At 34.3% G+C, this 18,883-nt stretch overlaps 1 protein-coding gene across 2 annotated transcripts in view; it reads right to left on the bottom strand.

Moving 5' to 3' along the window:
- The window catches only part of RTN1 (reticulon 1), a 255,883-nt gene that overhangs the window by 33,243 nt on the left and 203,757 nt on the right, over positions 1-18,883 (bottom strand). Inside the window, exon 1 of one of the 2 annotated variants that reach the window (XM_023495716.2) lies at positions 6,829-7,099. The exons of the other annotated variant lie outside the window; for it this stretch is intronic. Coding sequence (XP_023351484.1) covers positions 6,829-6,889 — 61 coding nt within the window. The 5' untranslated portion in view covers positions 6,890-7,099. Of the gene's footprint in view, positions 1-6,828; positions 7,100-18,883 lie in introns of those variants that run through there. 2 annotated transcript variants of the gene reach the window in all.

Here is an 18,883-nt window from a genome sequence, read left to right on the forward strand (position 1 = left end):
GTTTTCTCTCCCTTGGTAAAAGACTACAGGGAAACTTCAAAGGTGGCTATCACAATGGCAGCATTTCCTACCAACAAAGTGATGACAGTAGCAGCTCTTGGAGTGTCAATGATTGACGGCAGAAGGTAGTGTCTGTATTGAGCAGTTTCACTGTTCCAAGAGAGAGCACTTATGCAACAGCAAGAATGGGCTGGTGCCAAGGGAAGAGTCAGCATTGGAGAGAAAGAAACCACCAGAAAGAAGTTCACAGCTGGCATTTGAGCAGACTGTTCAGTAGACATGAATGTGAAATGGCTAATTAGCAACCTACTAAAAACTTCTTCATGTCCCAATGGGGCTTGAATATATCTTTCCAATAATTATGCTAGTAGTGATGTTACTTATTTCCCTTTACTCACTGTTATGCACAGTATTATTCTTCTGTGACTAGTGGTTCCCTGCTCCCTTTTTTTGCAGTGAAATAAAGAATCTGTTCCAAACTTGAATCATATTTGTTCATAATAAATATTTTTTGTTGGTGGTGTTGTCTTGTTCTTTTTAACGTCAGATCCCATTTTGGGGGAGAAAAAAAAACTATATTAGAACTAAAAGTAGAATAATCAAGGTAGGAGTAATGAGTCAATGAAGGTGAGAAATGGTTAACCACTTTCATTACCAAAAAGTTAGGATTTCTCCAACAATGAACCTGATACATAATTATATATGTGCATACAGAGTAACAGGGCAGGTTGAATGTCATAAATCCTTTGGCTCCCAGAGACGGTTGTCTCCACCCACTATCCTGGATTTTTGTGAGCTTAGTCCAATCACTTAATTTTTCTGGAGCTCAGTTTCCCTTTCTTTCCCCAGAAGATTGGACTAGATGACTCCTATGGAAATATTGCTGGGTCTTTACTACTATAGAAGGGTATTGTTGAGAAAAGTGCTATAGAAATGTGGGCCTTCTATAATGTACCAATGTTAAAATTATAAATTGTGCTAAAGATGAAGCTGCTTAGGACATGCCATATTGTAGGCCTGAAAGTTAGAGACTTTAGAACTCTTCTACCATCACTGGGATTAATTCCATTCTGGGTCTTCTTGGTGTTACTGAGAAGGTCTCTATCAGTAAGGAAGGGGACAGTTTGATTACTTTTTAAAAATACACCTTGATTATGATAGGTCTGGTTAAGAGATGGGAGAATAAGATCTGTCTAGAACAAATAAAGCCATTGCCTACTCATACCAATTTGCTGACAGCCCCATGTAGTCTTTTTTTCCCCTTGAGGTAATTGGGATTAAGTGACTTGCCCAGGGTCACACAGCTAGCAAGTGTTAAGTGTATGAGGTGAGATTTGAACTCAGGTCCTCCTGACTTCAGGGCTGGAGCTCTATCCACTGCATCACCTAGCTGCCCCTAGTCCATGTAGTGTTATAGGAGAATTACAGGAAACTTGAGGAGAATAAGGAAAAGTGAATAAAGTTGACTCAAGAAAAATGGAGGAACATGAGAAAAAAAGGCAAGCAATAGAAGCTGAAAAGAGAAACAACAGATACCATGGAAGTGAGCAGAAGTGTTAATATTTGTAAATGTTTATTTGAAAATGGCTTAGTCCCCCCATTCAGACAATAATTCAAGATCATTAAGAAAAATATCACCTCAATTTGTTTTTTCTGCCTATTAAGTTAAAACTAATAGTTCTGATAGTATAAGTGAACTCCAGTGATTATTTGAGCAATCAGACCAACCAGGTACAAACTGGCAAATTTAATAGAATCATAGAATTGCAGAATTAGAAAGAACGCAAGAGGTATAATTAAATGGCCACTTAAAACAGGAAGGTAGTCTCAATATAGGGTTTAGCTTAGAAAGAGACCTCCGAGATAATTTAATCCAGTCCTGTCATTTTCAAATGAATAGTCCCAGGCTTAGAGAATTTGAGTGATTTACAAAAAAAACCATAAGAGGTTATTCAAGTTTCTGCTTGAAAAGCTTCATTGATGGGGAACTTGTATATCCTCAGAAAGAGTATTTCCATTTTGAAGAATTCAAATTGCTAGAACGATTTTCCCTATGAAGAACTGAGATCTATCTCCTTCAAATGCTCTGACAACAATCTGAACAAAATTATTTTTTTTCTATAAAATAACCCTTCAAATATTTGAAACTGATAATCTAATTTCCTCCCTGTCTTTTATTATCAAACTAAATATCCTTAAATCCCATCATCATTATGCACATTCTTTTAAATATATATTTATATAATGATATATATTAGCATATGTTATATACAAATTATATGTAATTTAATATATATGAAATTTTGTGTGTTGGGGTGAAATAGAGTCCTGGGTCTAAAGTTATAAAGAATAATTTCTTGAGTTCAAATCTAGCCTTAGAAACTTATTAGCTGTGTGAACTTGTATAAGTCACTTAGTCCTGATTGCCTTGGTTTCCTCATCTGTAAAATGATCTGGAGAGGGAAGTGGCAAACCCCGTCAGTATCTTTACCAACAAAACCCCAAATGGAATTCAGAAAAGTCAGACGTAATGAAAATAACCAAACAACAAAAATGTAACTGAGGTAGTGGGATTAAGCATGAGTTTGGCTAACTTCTGATAATAAATGTGGTTTGGTCTCTTGCTGGCTAAAGTGTAAACAGGGATGATAAGACTGACGATATTCCTTATCACTTCTAGTGACATTACAATTTTATTATTAATGTATTCAATAAATTACATTGGATTTTTTTTAGGGGGGGCGCTACATCATACTGCTGATTCCTACTGACTTTATTCCAGTGATCTCTACTAAACCCTTAGAAATTTTGTTTTATATACAGAGGTTTCTAGCTATTGACTTCCATTAGTCCTATTAAATGTATTTTTAAAAATTAAATATTACTTTATTAAATTCTTACCATCATTCCTACCTTTTAAGGTTTTTTAAACCAATTCTGCTATCCAGTAGATTACAGTTCAAATGTATATCAAAGAAATGGATTTTAACTCCAGGTTACTTGATGCTAGGTGATTCACTTAACCTTTCAGTTCCCCAAGGAACTCTTGAAGACTCTTAAGTTATCAAGCAATTGCTAATCTGCATTCTAGGAGAAGGGTTTCCTCACTGGGAGTTTCTTATTTCATTGAAATTATAGATAGTATTAACTTACACTTTTAGTGCCTTGCTTCTAAAAATGATACCATATTGTAATATCTGGATATATACATATATGCACACATAAGTACTTTTTTACTTATATAGTTATACATAAGTATATTTATTATATACTCAAAATTATATGTGCCTTCCCTTAAAACAATTCTATAAAACAAATAGTGCAAGGATTGCTATCCCATTTTATAGATAAGGAAACAAAATTCATACAACAGAATATACATATATGTGTATGTATAATTTTGATTCCAATTCATTTTAGAAAATTATCTATTTATCGTAATTATATTTTCCCACCTATATAATAAGAGATTTATTTTCAGTTTTCAAGCATTTTCCTCAATTAGATTAGAATTTTATTTGACAGTCAAAGTTGTCCATCATCTATTTTGGTCATATCTGCATTATTTAATTTCCTCACATTAATTTCCCCCCTCCATTTCATGCCTATGAAGTATATGATATCTGAGTTTGTTCCCATATGTTTCCATTCCAAAAGAGCAATAAGTATGAAAGTTAGCTTTTGTCTTCCTCTCTCAAGCCATAAATACAATGTATTATTGACATGAAATCCAAAACTTGAGATTGTATGTGTGTATGTATATGCAGTTACACGCATAGTATTATTTTTATGGCACATTTCATCATGATACTTGTGAAATATTTGATTCATTCCAAATTTTCCACCAAATTTTAAGAATTAAAAAAGAAAGTTATAAGATGAAATTAAAATTCTTTGTTTTTCTTTAAAAGCAAACCATTATTTTTCTTAATATATAAAAGCATTATTGATAATGTGTCAGTAGTTATTTCAATTGTATGCACAAATGTTATTAAATTTCTTTTAATACTATTAGAATACTATCTGGAATACTATTACATGACTTTTGTCTGTCCTAGAATATGAATTTATTTTTATGCTTACTTTTCTAGGCCATTTAAGAGAAGAATGGCTTTAGGTGGTGATAAAAGGAAAGATGAATAAAAGGGGGAAAGTATGGAAGAATATTTATTAGAAAATAGTTTTGGTTCCTGTGGTGAAGAAAATAATTTTCAGTTATATATCATGGAGTTTTAGATAGACTTTTTCATTTTTAAAATATTTAATTTGTCAAAATTAAATGTTAAATCATTATAATGCCCAAACTTGGCCCTGAATGAAGTTGAGAAAAATAGCTAGGCATTGTGGCACATGGAGACTGAGGCTGGAAGATTGATTGCTTGAGCTCAGAAGTTCTAAGGTAAAGTGGACTCTGCCAAATGCGTGTGCATATTAAGTTCACCATTTATATGGTGACCCCCTGGGAACAGGGGACCTCCAGATAGCCTAAGGAAGGGTAAACTAACACAAGATGGAAATGGAGCAGGTGGTCATCATTAATGGGATTGGGCTTATGATTGATCCTTGCATTTCAGCATGGAAGAGATAAAAAAAAAAAAAGGTAGGGGGAGTGGGGAAGAAAGGGACAAGGAGAAAAAGGAGAAAGAAAGGGGAGAGACAGACAGACAAAGAGAAAAATTGAGAGAGAAACAGAGAGACTTGAGAAAATGATTCTCTCTTCTTTGAAGAGGCGGGACACTACAGGTACAAATACTATTAAACATGCTTTAGTGTATTGGTTTTGCTGAATTGATTTTTCCTCTCTTTTTTATTTGTTACAAGAGGTTTCTGGATGAATAAGAGAGGTGAAAACTATATATTTGGAAATACAGGTGGTATAGAAACAAATGACATTAGTAATATTTTTGAATGACACTGGATTTGTTTTAATTTATTATAAAATAATAATATTTTAGATGATTAGAGCAATTTTTCACAAAAGGTTTTAAAATTACATTGCTCAATTAAAATGATAACCTGAAAGGCATACAGTATCTATAATTTATAAATAGATGTGAATAAATAGGGTCTTCTCAGTCTTTGTTTTTCTCATCACAAATGATCTAATGGATTAGAATATTTTAGTTTTAATTTTTAATAAACAACTCAATTGGGGAACTTAGGGAGCCAATTGTATTTGAGCATTATATTCTGCAAGTGTACAAATTCATATACATCAATGTCTTTTTTGGTTGATGTCTACTCTTAGTAAGAAACAGATGTCTAAATGCTACTAAAAACTGAACCTATACATTCAAAGAAAACATGAGATTAAATTTACCTCTTTGCACTAATGGGAATATTTTCTTTTATTTTTTTAGTGAATAGATAACAAGACCAATTTTTAAAACTACAAAATAGGGTATTACATGAAAACTCCCAACGTCCACAATGAGTGTATGCTGCTGGAGAGAAGTGGCATCCCATACTAAAAATCCTTGCTCATAGCAGTAACTAATGAGTCTTTAATCTCCTGAGAGTTATATTATCCAAATCTGTTTACTGTTTACTTTGTAGTTACTTGACTTCCTGATCCATCCCTCTGAATTTACAAAAAGATTCTGGTGTTTCATGCTGATCACTACAAAAAGGAAAAAAAAAAAGAAAAGTAACCGTCCTTTTAATTCTGAAGGTTTATGTTCACCATTTCTTTCTTTCTTTTCTTTTTTTTTTTTAAGATAAAAGGATACAAAAGACCCAGGATTGTTTTACAGACAAAAAGACTTCCTATTCTATCCACGATGCAACATTATAATGGGAGGATAGCCAGCTATTTAGAATCAGATGCTGTTAGAGTGTAAAGTATGCTACAAACCATGCAGTCTAAGCCAAATATGCTTTCTTCACAACTGCTTTTTTCAAATCCTAAAAGAGCTTATGGCACGAGATGCATTTTTGCAATTAATCCCTGTCTCCTGGAAATCTCTTCTCTGAGCAAGGTTAGACGGAGAGTTTTCTAACAACAAAGGATGGATGAGTGTTAGCTGTGAAGTGTGAGGCTGAATAAAAATGGCTGAAAAGAAATCTAAGGGAAGCTAGAGAGTAGCCACACCCTGTTCTAATGTAGACTGTTCTGAAAAAAAAAAAATCCATTATGCCAGAGGGTAACTAGCACTGTGCGTTGATTTTTCTTTAATTGTTCAACAGATGCTTCTCACATTATTGTATTTTATTAACAAATAGAAGTTATATGCTTGCCCCACTGGCTGACTGAAAAAAAAATGTGTTCAATTGAACAATAATATATAGCTACGCCACAGTCTTTTTCAGAATAGTGAGAGCTATTCCCAAGTCCCAGTATCTTTTGTTTGACCACAAGCATATACCTTGGAATGGGTGTGTCCCTGTCTAAAAGGATGCACTAGAGAGAGAGCTCTCTGAAATAGGGCTTCTAAGAGATTTTATTCTCTCAACAGAAATAAAAGTGGTATACTACACTGTCAGGGAAAAACACATCAGCCAGTACTCAACTGTAAACCACAGAAATGGGCAAAACTTAAACAAATGGTAGGTAAAAGAGTAATGCTTCTATAAAGAGCTTCCAGGGCAAGCAAAAGATGAGGCATCACATAACACACCCCAAAATGAAAACCAGACTACATCAAAGCACAATTTTGTGATGAAAGTAAACAGATTTACCATTCCAGTCAAAAGCTCCTGGTTATAAAAGCATGCAAAGATCCCACACAGGTGAAACAATATAAAATGGGTGAGTTCCTTCTATGAGATTCTCACAGGCAGGCTTTACCCTCTCATTGTAGGCATGCATTACTAGAATAAATTTAATACCCTGACATTTCCAGTTGCTCCACAGATAGTCCATCTTGGTAGAATCGGCACTGGCCTGCATCTTGGAGTGGCGAAGGAAGTCTCTCTGTTGCTTTCTGTCAGGGTACTTACTGTGCTACCACTTAGGCATTCCAAAGCATGAATAGGTTAGTGGGTATCACTGCTTCCTTGCACTGGCTACAGACTGATGCTGTAAGCAGAACAGGGAAAGGGGGAGGGCATATTGTAAGTGCTGCAGTCTTCACTGCAGCAAATCAGCATTGGGATGTGATTGCCCTGGGGAGCTGTTGTTGCCTATGAAAAAAGATGCAGTTGCCTTGCAAATTAAATGCGTTTCTTGGGCAGCTCAGGTTTGTTCCGCCGTGGAAATAGTTAACTGAATTTTGACTGGGAAAGGCACAAAAAACCAAAGTCGTAGGAGAGAGAAGGAAAATCAAAGACATGGGGATGGGAGAGTGGGGGAGGGAGTCTGCTAAGTGTTTCCTACGATATAGTTTTAAATATTAATGTTCTAGAAATTTCTTAAGAATATGAAAAAATCTAGTCATTTCTGTGGCTTAAGTTGCAATATATTACAATTTGATTTAATAATTTGCTGGATCTTATTGTATAAAGCTTATTGAATACCTAATATAAAACTATTCACAAACTGTCTCCTCCAAAAAGTAAAAAGTCTAAAAATCTGAATCATAAGCCTCTCTAATGAAATAAATATTTTTTAGTTCCTGGCCCACTGCAGAACAGTACTAAATATATTTGGGATAGAGAGATTTGAAAAAAAATTTTTTTTTTCAGATTTTTGTCGTTTTTGTAGTTCAGTTCTTTAATCAAACCTCCTTTTGGGGGATTTTCTTGGCTACTGGAATGGTTTGCCACTTCCTTCTCCAGTTCATTTTACAGATGAGGAAACTGAGACAAACAGGGCTCAGGATCACACATATAATGTCTGAGGACAGATTTGAACTTAGGAAAACAAGTATTTCTACTCCTAGGCTTGACACTCTATTGACTATGACAACTGACTGCCTTTTTCGGATTTTAGATCCAAGCAAAATATCTTTTCACACAACAAAACTAAACAAATACAAAGTAAACAAATTAGATGAATATACAGTGAACGATGGTGCAAGGGAAGAACTAGTTATTCAACAAGCCTTAGCAGCAGATTCATTAAATAATCTTCCAACAGAATATAAGCTCCAAGAGGTTAGAGACTTTCATTTTTTTCTTTATATGCCTACTCCCTTGTACATGGTAAGTACTTACTAAGTGTTTTTTTTTTAATTGAATTGATGAAAAATTTGAAAATTGATCATGGAGGCAAATTGTATTCAATCTCTACTGGGTCACCAGTGTAGTTCTGGGTAGGAACTGGAGGAGACCACTTAGGAGATAGATAGGCTCTTGGAGCCTTTCAGAAGTTCTTTTCAAGATTATGTCTTATAGCCTAGTTGGCTTCAAGAATCACAGACGGAATTATTAATGTCCATCCCAGAGTGAACCAGAATCCCTGAAAAGACTTGACTGATAGCTAGACTTGATATTTAAGCCAAAACCAAGCTTGGGCTGTTGACCATCTGTCCTGGTGCTCCAAATTATAGTGGATTTCTTAGACTTGTCAGTCTGGACCTACATTCCCAGTACTGATTCTAAAACAAATCAACCTTAAGGGATGGGTAATGTGTTAAATCTATATTTCTATTTTAATTAAAATGTTTTTTAATTTCAAAACATATGCAAGGATAATTTTTCAACACTGACCCTTGCAAAACTTTGTGTTCCAATTCCCCCCACCCCTTCCCCTTACTCCCTCTCTCCTAGATGGAAAGTAATCCAATATATGTTAAACATGGTAAAATATATGTCAAATCCAATATATGCATACACATTTATACAATTATCTTACTGCACAAGATCAAAAAGGGAAAAAAATGAGAAAGAAAATAAAATGCAAGCAAACAACAAAAAGAGTGAAAATCGTATGTTGTGATACACTCAGTTCCCACAGTCCTCTCTCTGGGTATAGATGGCTCTCTTTATCACAAGATCATTGGAATTGGCTTGAATCATCTCATTGTTGAAAAGAGCCTCGTCCATCACAATTGATCATCATATATCTTGGTGTTGCTGTGTACATGAACTGGTTCTGCTCATTTCACTTAGCATCAGTTCATGTAAGGCTCTCCAGGCCTCTCTGAAATCATCCTGTTGATCATTTCTTATAGAACAATAATATTCCATAACATTTATATACCATAACTTATTCAGCCAAATGATAGGCCTTCACTCCATTTCCAGTTTCTTGCCACTACATAAAGGACTGCCACAAACATTTTTGCATATGTGGGTCCTTTTCCCTTCTTTAAGATCTCTTGGGATATAAACCCATTAGAAGCACTGCTGGTAAATCTATATTTCTAAAGAAAGATATGACAAATCAGATTTAATAAGTCAAATACTAAGGTTTGTTTATCATTGAAAAATAAACAGAATTCTGGAAACTGAAGAAAAAATGTCATTTCAATATTTTGGATGAGTCAAAAAGTCTGAGATTATATTTTTTTTTTGCCATTTTCATAAGAAATAAATGGGCCAAATAATAATTAAATTAAGGAGCCAAAAATGTTATTTTCCCCTATATCTTGAATCTAGAATAGAAAAAATGGCTCAAACTTTCAGCACTGTCTTTATCTCAATAAGCTTTTTTTCTATTACCAAGAAATAAATTGTTCCCGGATAGCTGAACTAAGACCTAGAAGTCCTAACTATCCGTTATATACAGTCTTGAAAACAAGAAACAATGTGACCTATTTTTCATGCCCATTAATTAAATTATTAATTACTCTCTCTCTCTCTTTCTCGCACACACACAAACACACACACACACACACACACACACACACACACACACAATCTTCATTGATCTCCCTTTCAACTTCTAGGATCTCTGTCTATTCTGGATTATTGCCAATTTGTCTACTCTCTTACTGTCTACTTCATCTTCCTTTGGCCTCCTTCATTTGATTTTGGTATTCTATACCAAGAATGGTGACCTACATCACATAATTTAAGGAGGTCTACTAAAAAAGTTCCCCTTTCCCCCCAAAATACTGTAATAATGCATGATATTTCAGCAATAGAGACCAATATTTATGTATTAGCAAAAGTATGCAAGTAGAATGCAATTGTCCCAGAAGAATATAGTACCTTAATCTATCATCTATTAATATCAGTGTGAAATAGTTTATCAGATTTTCTAACAAGCTCTGACAGAATGGAAACTCTAACAGTACATTTTTTTGTGGAGGAGAATATAGTAGATATAAAAGGAAGGATGGCAGTTTAGATAAATTTGTTACATGAAGCATAACTATAACTATAGTTATGACTTAACTATAAAGAAGACTTAGATAGGTATCCTGGCAATAGGTATCCTGGGTAATCAAGCCTCCTCAGAGGATAGGAAGCCATAGAGAAAGTGATATGAAGGATGCAAAAAGCTACTCTGCCTCTTAATTTTGCTTAGATATCTTCTCTGGTTCTCAGTAGAGGAACACTCAAGAAAAAAAAATTCTGCTAAGATCTGGCCTGTCCTGACCACAGTGTTTCTCTCATTGATGTTTTTTTTATAATGTCCTTTACCATATCCCATTAGATATTTTTTTTTTTGTCTTTTCAGTTATCTTCAAAGAATTCATTACTTTCCCATTCCTGGCACATATATTATGCTATTAATGGGTTCTAGGAAAAACTATAAAAAGAGAAGATTTCAAGATTACATATTAATGATGTTTACAAGAAACATATACTTTTAAAAATGACATTTGTTTATTTATGTTTTTTTTCCTTTTTAGAATATAAACTTATCCTAAAGAAGGACTGAATCAGAGTGACTTGGTCTCACATTTTAGAGGACTGTAGGCCTGAGGATGCTTAATCAATATAATCTGATGATGATTTGATATCAGAAATAATGAATGTATTATTAAAAATATTGTCTAAATTATGCTGCTCATGAACAAGAGATCATATATATATCAACAACAATACTATATGATAATGATGATCAATTCTGATGGACGTGGCTCTCTTCAACAATGAGATGAACCAAATCAGTTTCAATACTGCAGTAATGAATAGAACCAGCTACACCCAGCGAAAGAACTCTGGGAAATGAGTGTGAACCACTGCATAGAATTCTCAATCCCTCTATTTTTGTCTGCCTGCATTTTTTTATTTCCTTCACAGGTTAATTGTACACTATTTCAAAGTCCAATTCTTTTTGGGACTGTATGGATCTACAAAATAACTGTATGGATACATATACATATATTGTATTTAACATATACTTTAACATATTTAACATGTATTGGTCTACTTGTCATCTGGGGGAGGAGGTGGGAGGAAGGAGGAGAAAAATTGGAACAAAAGGTTTTGCAATTGTCAATGCTGAAAAATTACCCGTGCATATATCTTGTAAATAAAAAGCTATAATAAAAAATAACAAATTATGCTGCTCAGGAAAAGTATTTGAGAGCTTCTTAAAAATGAATTTTAAAAAAAATTATGGAAATCTAGTAACATCTGGAGATTCACTTAAAAAAGGGAAAGGATGTAACTGATCATTATTTAATTGTTTTTACTACAGAGGAGCCAGTATATTGTATTAGAATACATGATCAAGTTGGAAGTTATAGAATCTGTGTTTAATCTTGAGTCTGCTGCTTATTTTTGGATTAGTTACTTTATTCCCTGGGTCCCATTTGATTCATTTATAAAGGAGACAGTTGAAACCAAAGGTCTCTTAGAATATGATGTCCTATATTCAATGGGAAGCATTAAATGAAACTGAGTGTGATGAGATAACAATATTTGTAGTTTTTTCAGTTGGTTGTGTCTAACTTTTCATGATCCTATTTGGGATTTTCTTGGCAAAGATATTTGAAGGATTTGTCATTTCCTTCTCCAGCTCATTTTACAGGTGAGTTAACTGAGGCAAACAGGGTGAAGTAACTTACCTAGGTCACACAGCTAGTATTTGGAGTTAGATTTAAACTCAGAGCTTTCTGGTTTCAGGACCAGGACTCTATCCACTGTGCCACCTACCTGCCCTTTATCAATGATTAGGTATTGTTTCCACAACTACTTTTAGTGAAGTTCTGACAGTACATGGAGTATAACACCAGTAGAAACTTAGTTTAATATTAGTACTAGTAATATGTGCTTAGCAGCAAAAAGTGCCAGCAGTCAGTTTTAGCCCTGAATATTAGACATCAACAGCATTAACAGATTTAGCATTGATTACTAATCAATACTAATACTAATCTTATGCCACAGCAGGTCCTGCCAAACAATCACAAACCAGGACATTCCTTAAAGAAAATAGAATGACATTTTCTGCCATACTACTTGGCTTTAAGTGAACTTATTTTTTTCTTTAATTCCTAACCCCCAAACCCAACTTATTGTTTCTCTCATATGTACACATATGTGTATGTGTATGTATATGTGAAGACATGTATTTTAAAATCAGCTGGAGTCAGGAATTCAGATTGGGGGAAAATCATCAATCTTTATTCTCAGTGAAGAAAGATTGGAGGTAGAAGAGAATGGGCAATAGCAATGTGTGCAGCTGAGTCAAGAAGCTAGCTAGACCAGCAGCCACACGACCAGCAGCTATGAGCATAGAACCCAGGCCAATCTCTCCCAGCCTCTCTTCCTGTCTCTCTGCCTCCACCCACCAAAATCGTCATTTCCTATACAACAAATCAGGACTTGCACAGAGAGTGGGCGGGGGCCATTCTTTATCCAAGCATGTATATTAATAGAGTATAGTCCAATTACTATTTAGCCTCATGTGGTTGGGACCTCAGTGCATCAACTCAAGCCTCAGCCCATTACATGTATGTGTATGGTGTCACAGAGAATTTCTAGAGCCATAATTATTGAGTTAGGGAAATTATACTGGCAACAGAAGTTGACCCATTTTACGCTAGGATACCACTAAAGAAAGGGCTCTACCTTGCTACTGGAGGAGCTTGGGATGCTGAGAATACAGTCTTTTAAATAAAACAAGTTTTCAAGGTCCACCTGTAATCAGTAAAAGTTTAATGACAATCTCCAAATATATCTTAAGTAATCTACTATTTTGATGGAAACAATTCTCTGAACGCAAATTAAGACAATTCTGAGATACACTACACACCTGTCAGATTGGCTAGAATGACAGGGAAAGATAATGTGGAATGTTGGAGGGGATGTGGGAAAACAGGAACACTAATACATTGTTGATGGAATTGTGAATACATCCAGCCATTCTGGAGAGCAATTTGGCACTATGCTCAAAAAGTTATCAAACTGTGTTATACCCTTTGATCCAGCAGTGTTTCTACTGGGCTTATATCCCAAAGAAATCTTAAAGAAGGGAAAGGGACCTGTATGTGCAAGAATATTTGTGGCAGATCTCTTTGTAGTGGCCAGAAACTGGAAACTGAGTGGATGACCATCAATTGGAGAATAGCTGAATAAATCGTGGTATATGAAACAGTTCTCTGTGACCATGCTTAGTTAAACTAACATTCTATTTTCTGTGATGAAAGTGCTGCTATAGTATCCACTCTAAAGCATTAGATTTGTATTAGCTATGATTAGTTACTACACGATACTCAAGGCACATTCATTTCTTTAATTTTCAGAATGAAAGTATTAATCAATAGATAACTAGTGATTTGTTTGGTTTTTTGTTGTTATTTGATTAGTTGTTTTGTTTGTTTCCTCCAAGCATAAGAATTAAAGTTTCAATATTGTAATGCTGGAACAAAATAAAAATTAAGGACCCATATACTTGGAACAACTTTGTACAGTACGCATTTCTTGATTTAGTCAATCAACAAACATCTATTATGTTCCTACTATGTTCCAGACTAGATGGTACAGTGGATAGAATGTTGGGCTTGAGTGAAGAATATTCATTTTCCTGATTTCAAATATGGCCTAAAATAATTACTTTCTGTTTGCCTTAATTTCCTCATCTGAAAAATGAGCTGGAAAGGGAAATAGACAACCACTCCAGTATCTTCTCCAAGAAAACCCCAAAGGAGGTCATGAAGAGTTGGACAAGAATGAACACATGAAAGACAAAATATTCCAAGCACTGTTTTAAGTTCTAGTTATAGAAAGACAAAAGGGAATTAAACCCTGCTTTCAAGGAACTTATATGTAAAACATAAGTAGATACTAATAATTAAATATAGATACTTATTTTTAGTATCTAATAAGTATTAATAAATACATACTAAAGTAAGAAGATATTAACTTTGTACAAAATCAATAAAAGGCTTTATTCCTCTCCAGATTTTTTTCTACCACATCCCAGAAATCTCTTCATCCCAGAAGCTCACTCTAGTCCCAGGATTATATGAAGGAAAATATATATACATATAAATAAACAAACACAAAAGATACACAAACAAATTTTTAAAAATCATTAAGGAGAATAGCAGCAGCTGGGAGGGGTGGTGGTGAGCTTAGCTGGGAGTTAGGATGGGCTCTGTAAAATTCCCTTGGAAGAGAGAAAGAAGCTAGGAATTCCAACTGTCTGCAATATAGCTTAGTGAATATGGTCACCAATCCTAATAGGAACCCAACAAGCTCACCTAATCAGAACTGACAAGTCTGTACCTGCAGGTAATATAGCCACAGAATTTTTGTTGATCTAGACTTGCATTTCATGACAGTATGTAATAGCCTGAAAATAGCTGGTAAACTTTACTGATAAATCATATCAACTCCTGTAATCATCTATGAACAGTTTTCTTTTTTATACTCAGTGACATTAAACAAAGGGAATGAAGGAGACGGAATCAAGTGAGATAATTCATGTAAAGGGTCTTGAAAACTTCAAAGCACTAGAGACACTTGAGTTGCCACAGGCTCTTAGATTATTAGCTCCTTAAAGGCATTTTTCTTTCTTTGTGTTCCCATACCTTAGCATGATACTTGGCACATGGTAGGTACTTAATTCATGCTTTTTGACAGACTAATTACTATTACTTTTAACTTTAAATGCCAAGGATGTTTCTTAGTTAAAATCAGGCTAAGAGATTTTTTTTAATGAGAGTAGCACTAAAAAAATGGAGTGCCGGAGAAAAGGAACAGGGTTTAGTGTAGAGAGAAATTTAATTTGGATTAAAGATGATGGTTGAACATGTAATTATAGTTATGTATAGACTGTAGGTATAGGACTGGAGTCCACTAAAAGAATTTTGAATTGGGCCATTATTAGAGATAAGTGACCTGAGATTCCCATCAAGTTCTACTCCCAATTTTTTAAATGAGGAAATTAATGCCAGAAAAATTAAGTGGTTCCGCCCAGAGTCACAGTTAGCTACTACTTTCAATTTAACCTCCATTTAATAGACAACTAATATAAGCCATAAACAATATTAGAAGCTAGAAATAACAAAGACAAAACTGAAAATGCCCCTCCCTTCAAGAAGCTTACATTCTACTCAGGGAAAACAGCTTAAAGATGTACAAATGAAATAGAATATAGATACAAAGTAATTTATCAGAGTAGGACTTGAATTATTATTTCCACAAAGGGATGTTTAGAACTTTCTGTTGCTTCCAAAGAAACAGTGGATCATAATAAGAAAAGAAGTGGATAATTAAAGAATTAAAAACCTGAAGCAAGAAACACCATAATAACAAGAGAACTCTAGATCTTGATGGGTACTCAATAAATCTCCTTATACCAATGATGAAAATGTAACAGGGAGAAAAATGCTTAAGATCAAGCTCTTTTGTATATTCTTACTTTCTTCTACTTTATGTAAACCTTTTATTATAATGGCAAGTAAAAGGCAGACCTCCCACATCAGAAATACTACCTACCTCTACTTCCTTTTAAATTCTTTAATTAAGAAATATGCAGTCAACTCATTGCATTAGCAATAGATCATATAGCATTTACAAACTTTTAAAATCTCTGCCTTAGCAAAAGAGATACATTCCAAACTAATAAATATTTAATCAATTTTTAATATAAAGTTGCCTCAAACCATTTCCTCCATTGAAAGTATTTTAATGAAGAATCAGAAACTAGATTGAATTATCTCATTGAATACTTAAAACCTAGAATATTAATTTATTCATTAAACAAGCACAAGTGCTTACTACGTGCTAAGTAAAGATGAAAAGAACAGATCCTCTTCTTGAGGAATAAACAGGCATATTATCCCTAACTTAAAAGGAAAAAAATGTTAAAAACAAATAACAAGAGCAACAACAACAACAACAACAAAAAAACTAATTCAATGACACTGGAATTTTGTGAGGCAGTAATGCAAAAGTAAACATGTAAATGAGAATGAATAATCAAAGTCTCTGTTTAGAATTTGGATGTTGCAGGAGGACAAAAAATATTTCTCTCCCAACTTGCACAGATGCTCTTCACTAGAGGGCAATAAGACACATTGAAGGTAAAGGAGAAGAGAATTTACTTTGTTCATAGAATGCTGTTTTCCAGCTATAGATAGGACAATGGCTTGGCTGGGTAGAACTGAGTGAGGGGTAGTGATAGTGGTGGAAAGCTGCATTTTAGACTTTTACAGAAACATTTGTGAGAAGGCAACACTATAGGAAGACACATTAGCTTAGGAGAAACTGTTAACTAACATTTTCAAAGAGAACTGAAGAAAATTATTGAAGCAATATACAAGTAAAAGAAAGGTTCCAAGACTCAGATCAAGTTATTTCATCTAACTGCCAGGAGAGATGGAGACAGCACTATATTTATGAAAAATTTCCAATTTTTTACTTTCTTTGTAATGGAAAACACACTTACAGCTTGTCCAAAGCTGAGGGGGGGGGGGAAGGGGGAGGAAGGAATCTCTTTTTTCTTTTCCTCTTTCTATTGCCACCTGCAATTGGAAGACTGGAAATAAGCATGATAATGATGGCCACAAGTGCAACAAAACAGAAAGCAAGGACAATATCTTTTTGTAAAGAGCCAAATGCTAATTAACCCCTAAAGTGTATGCTGGTTTATTCTTCATGTCAAAGAAAATTAGAAATGTTAAGAAAAACTAGAGATGTTGATGGTTCTAAATATGGGGAGGTCTACCTCTCAGTTATCATTCCATGACTTTGAATGTCAGAGTGGCATTTGTGGTTATGAAATTGTACCAGATTTAGATTCAGTGGCTATAAGTTTGTCCTATCAGTGTAGTCTTGCTTTCTCTCTTGGCACAGAAGTATTATGGGCACATATAATAACTACCCTTGGCATAGGGTAGGATGAAATTGGAGCAAGCATTCTTAAATGACAAGAGACTATGCAGCAAGTGAAACTGATAATCTACAAAGAAAGAAGATTTAGGGAAAGTCCTCATATATATGGGAATACTTATAGAGCCATTTTTTAGAGTACCAAAAGAAAACAGGAAATGAAGTAGAGGACTGGGGAGTGGCTGAACATATAATGGAATATTACTGTATTGGAAAAAGTGGTGGAGATGATGGATGAATACAGAAAAGCATGAAAAGACTCATTTGAACTGATTCAGGAGAAGTAAGCTAGCTCAAAGATACATGACTACAAAAATGTAAATGTAATACATATGTGTATGTATAAATATATGTATACATACATATGTATGTAACAACAAAACAATTAAAAGTGAATGTTGAAGAATTAGAAAGAATAAGCATAGTCCCAAAGAAGATAGAAAGATACATTCTCTTGTAGATGTGGAAGATCTACAAATGTGGAACATTGCATGTATTTTCATACTTGTTTTATGTATTTTGTTGACTATTCTCTTCTTTAAAAATATTCTTTGCTATTTATGACAATTCTCTTGGAAAGGAAGTGGAACAATACTGAGAGAAATTAAAGTGATGTAAAAACAAAATTAGTAAAAAAAAAAATTAAGAGTATAAGATCCTGAGTGCTATTATTAAAATCAGAGGACTCAAAAATTTTAGGGTCCTGGGGATGTGATGGATTAAAAAAGTGCTTTAAAAAGTATATGACTCCACTATTTCCTCATTAGTTATATAAGTTTAGTTGGAGAGCAATGAGTCTTGCCATTTGAGGAACATATCTGCATAGAGGGGAAACTGGTTAAGCATCTCCCAAAACATGTTTTCTCTATGTCATTACACAAGAACCACAAAACTAGAGGAATACTGGGCATTTTAAAAAGAGAGAGTAGGAGCAGCTAGATGGTGCAGTGGATAGAACACTGGCCCTGAAGTCAGGAGGACCTGGATTCAAACTCATACTCAGGTACTTAAAACTTCCTTCTGGGCAAGTTACTTAATCCCAGTTGAATCTCACACACACACACACACACACACACACACACACACACACACACACACAAGAAAAGGAGAGAGTAAAACTATTCCAATATAGTGAGGACTTGATAGATTTTCTAGAGCAATAAACTCAGCTGGAGCCAAAGAACATTTTGAATTTTTAAAAACATTTATGAAGTGGTATTTAACAGATTATATAATGACCAATTTTGATGGAAGTGGCTCTCTTCAACAATTAGATGATTCAAACCAATTCCAATTGTTCAGTGATGAAGACAGCCAGCCATCTGCAGCCAGAGAGAAGACTGTGGGAACTGAGTGTAGTTCACAACATAGCATTTTTACTTTTTGTTGTTGTTTGCTTGCATTTTATTTTGCTTCTCTTTTTTTTACTGGTTTGATTTGATTTTTCTTGTGTAGCACGATAACTGTATAAATATGTATGCATATATTGGATTTAACATATATTTCTACCATGTTTAACTTATATTGCACTACTTGCCACCCAGGGGAGTGGAGGGGGAAAGGGAGGGAAATTGGAACACAAGGTTTTGCAAGGGTTAATGTTGAAGAATTGTTCATGCATATGTTTTGAAAAGTAAAAAGCTTTAATAAAAAAATCATCAAAAATTTAGTAAGCATCAACAAACAGACAATAGCTGTATAAATAAAAGCCACTGGCTTTGTAAACAGGGTGTACAAAGACAATTTAAGAATCTTAGGTCTTCCA

The sequence above is a fragment of the Sarcophilus harrisii genome, chromosome 2 (genome assembly GCF_902635505.1).
Source record: "Sarcophilus harrisii chromosome 2, mSarHar1.11, whole genome shotgun sequence".
NCBI lineage: Eukaryota > Metazoa > Chordata > Mammalia > Dasyuromorphia > Dasyuridae > Sarcophilus > Sarcophilus harrisii.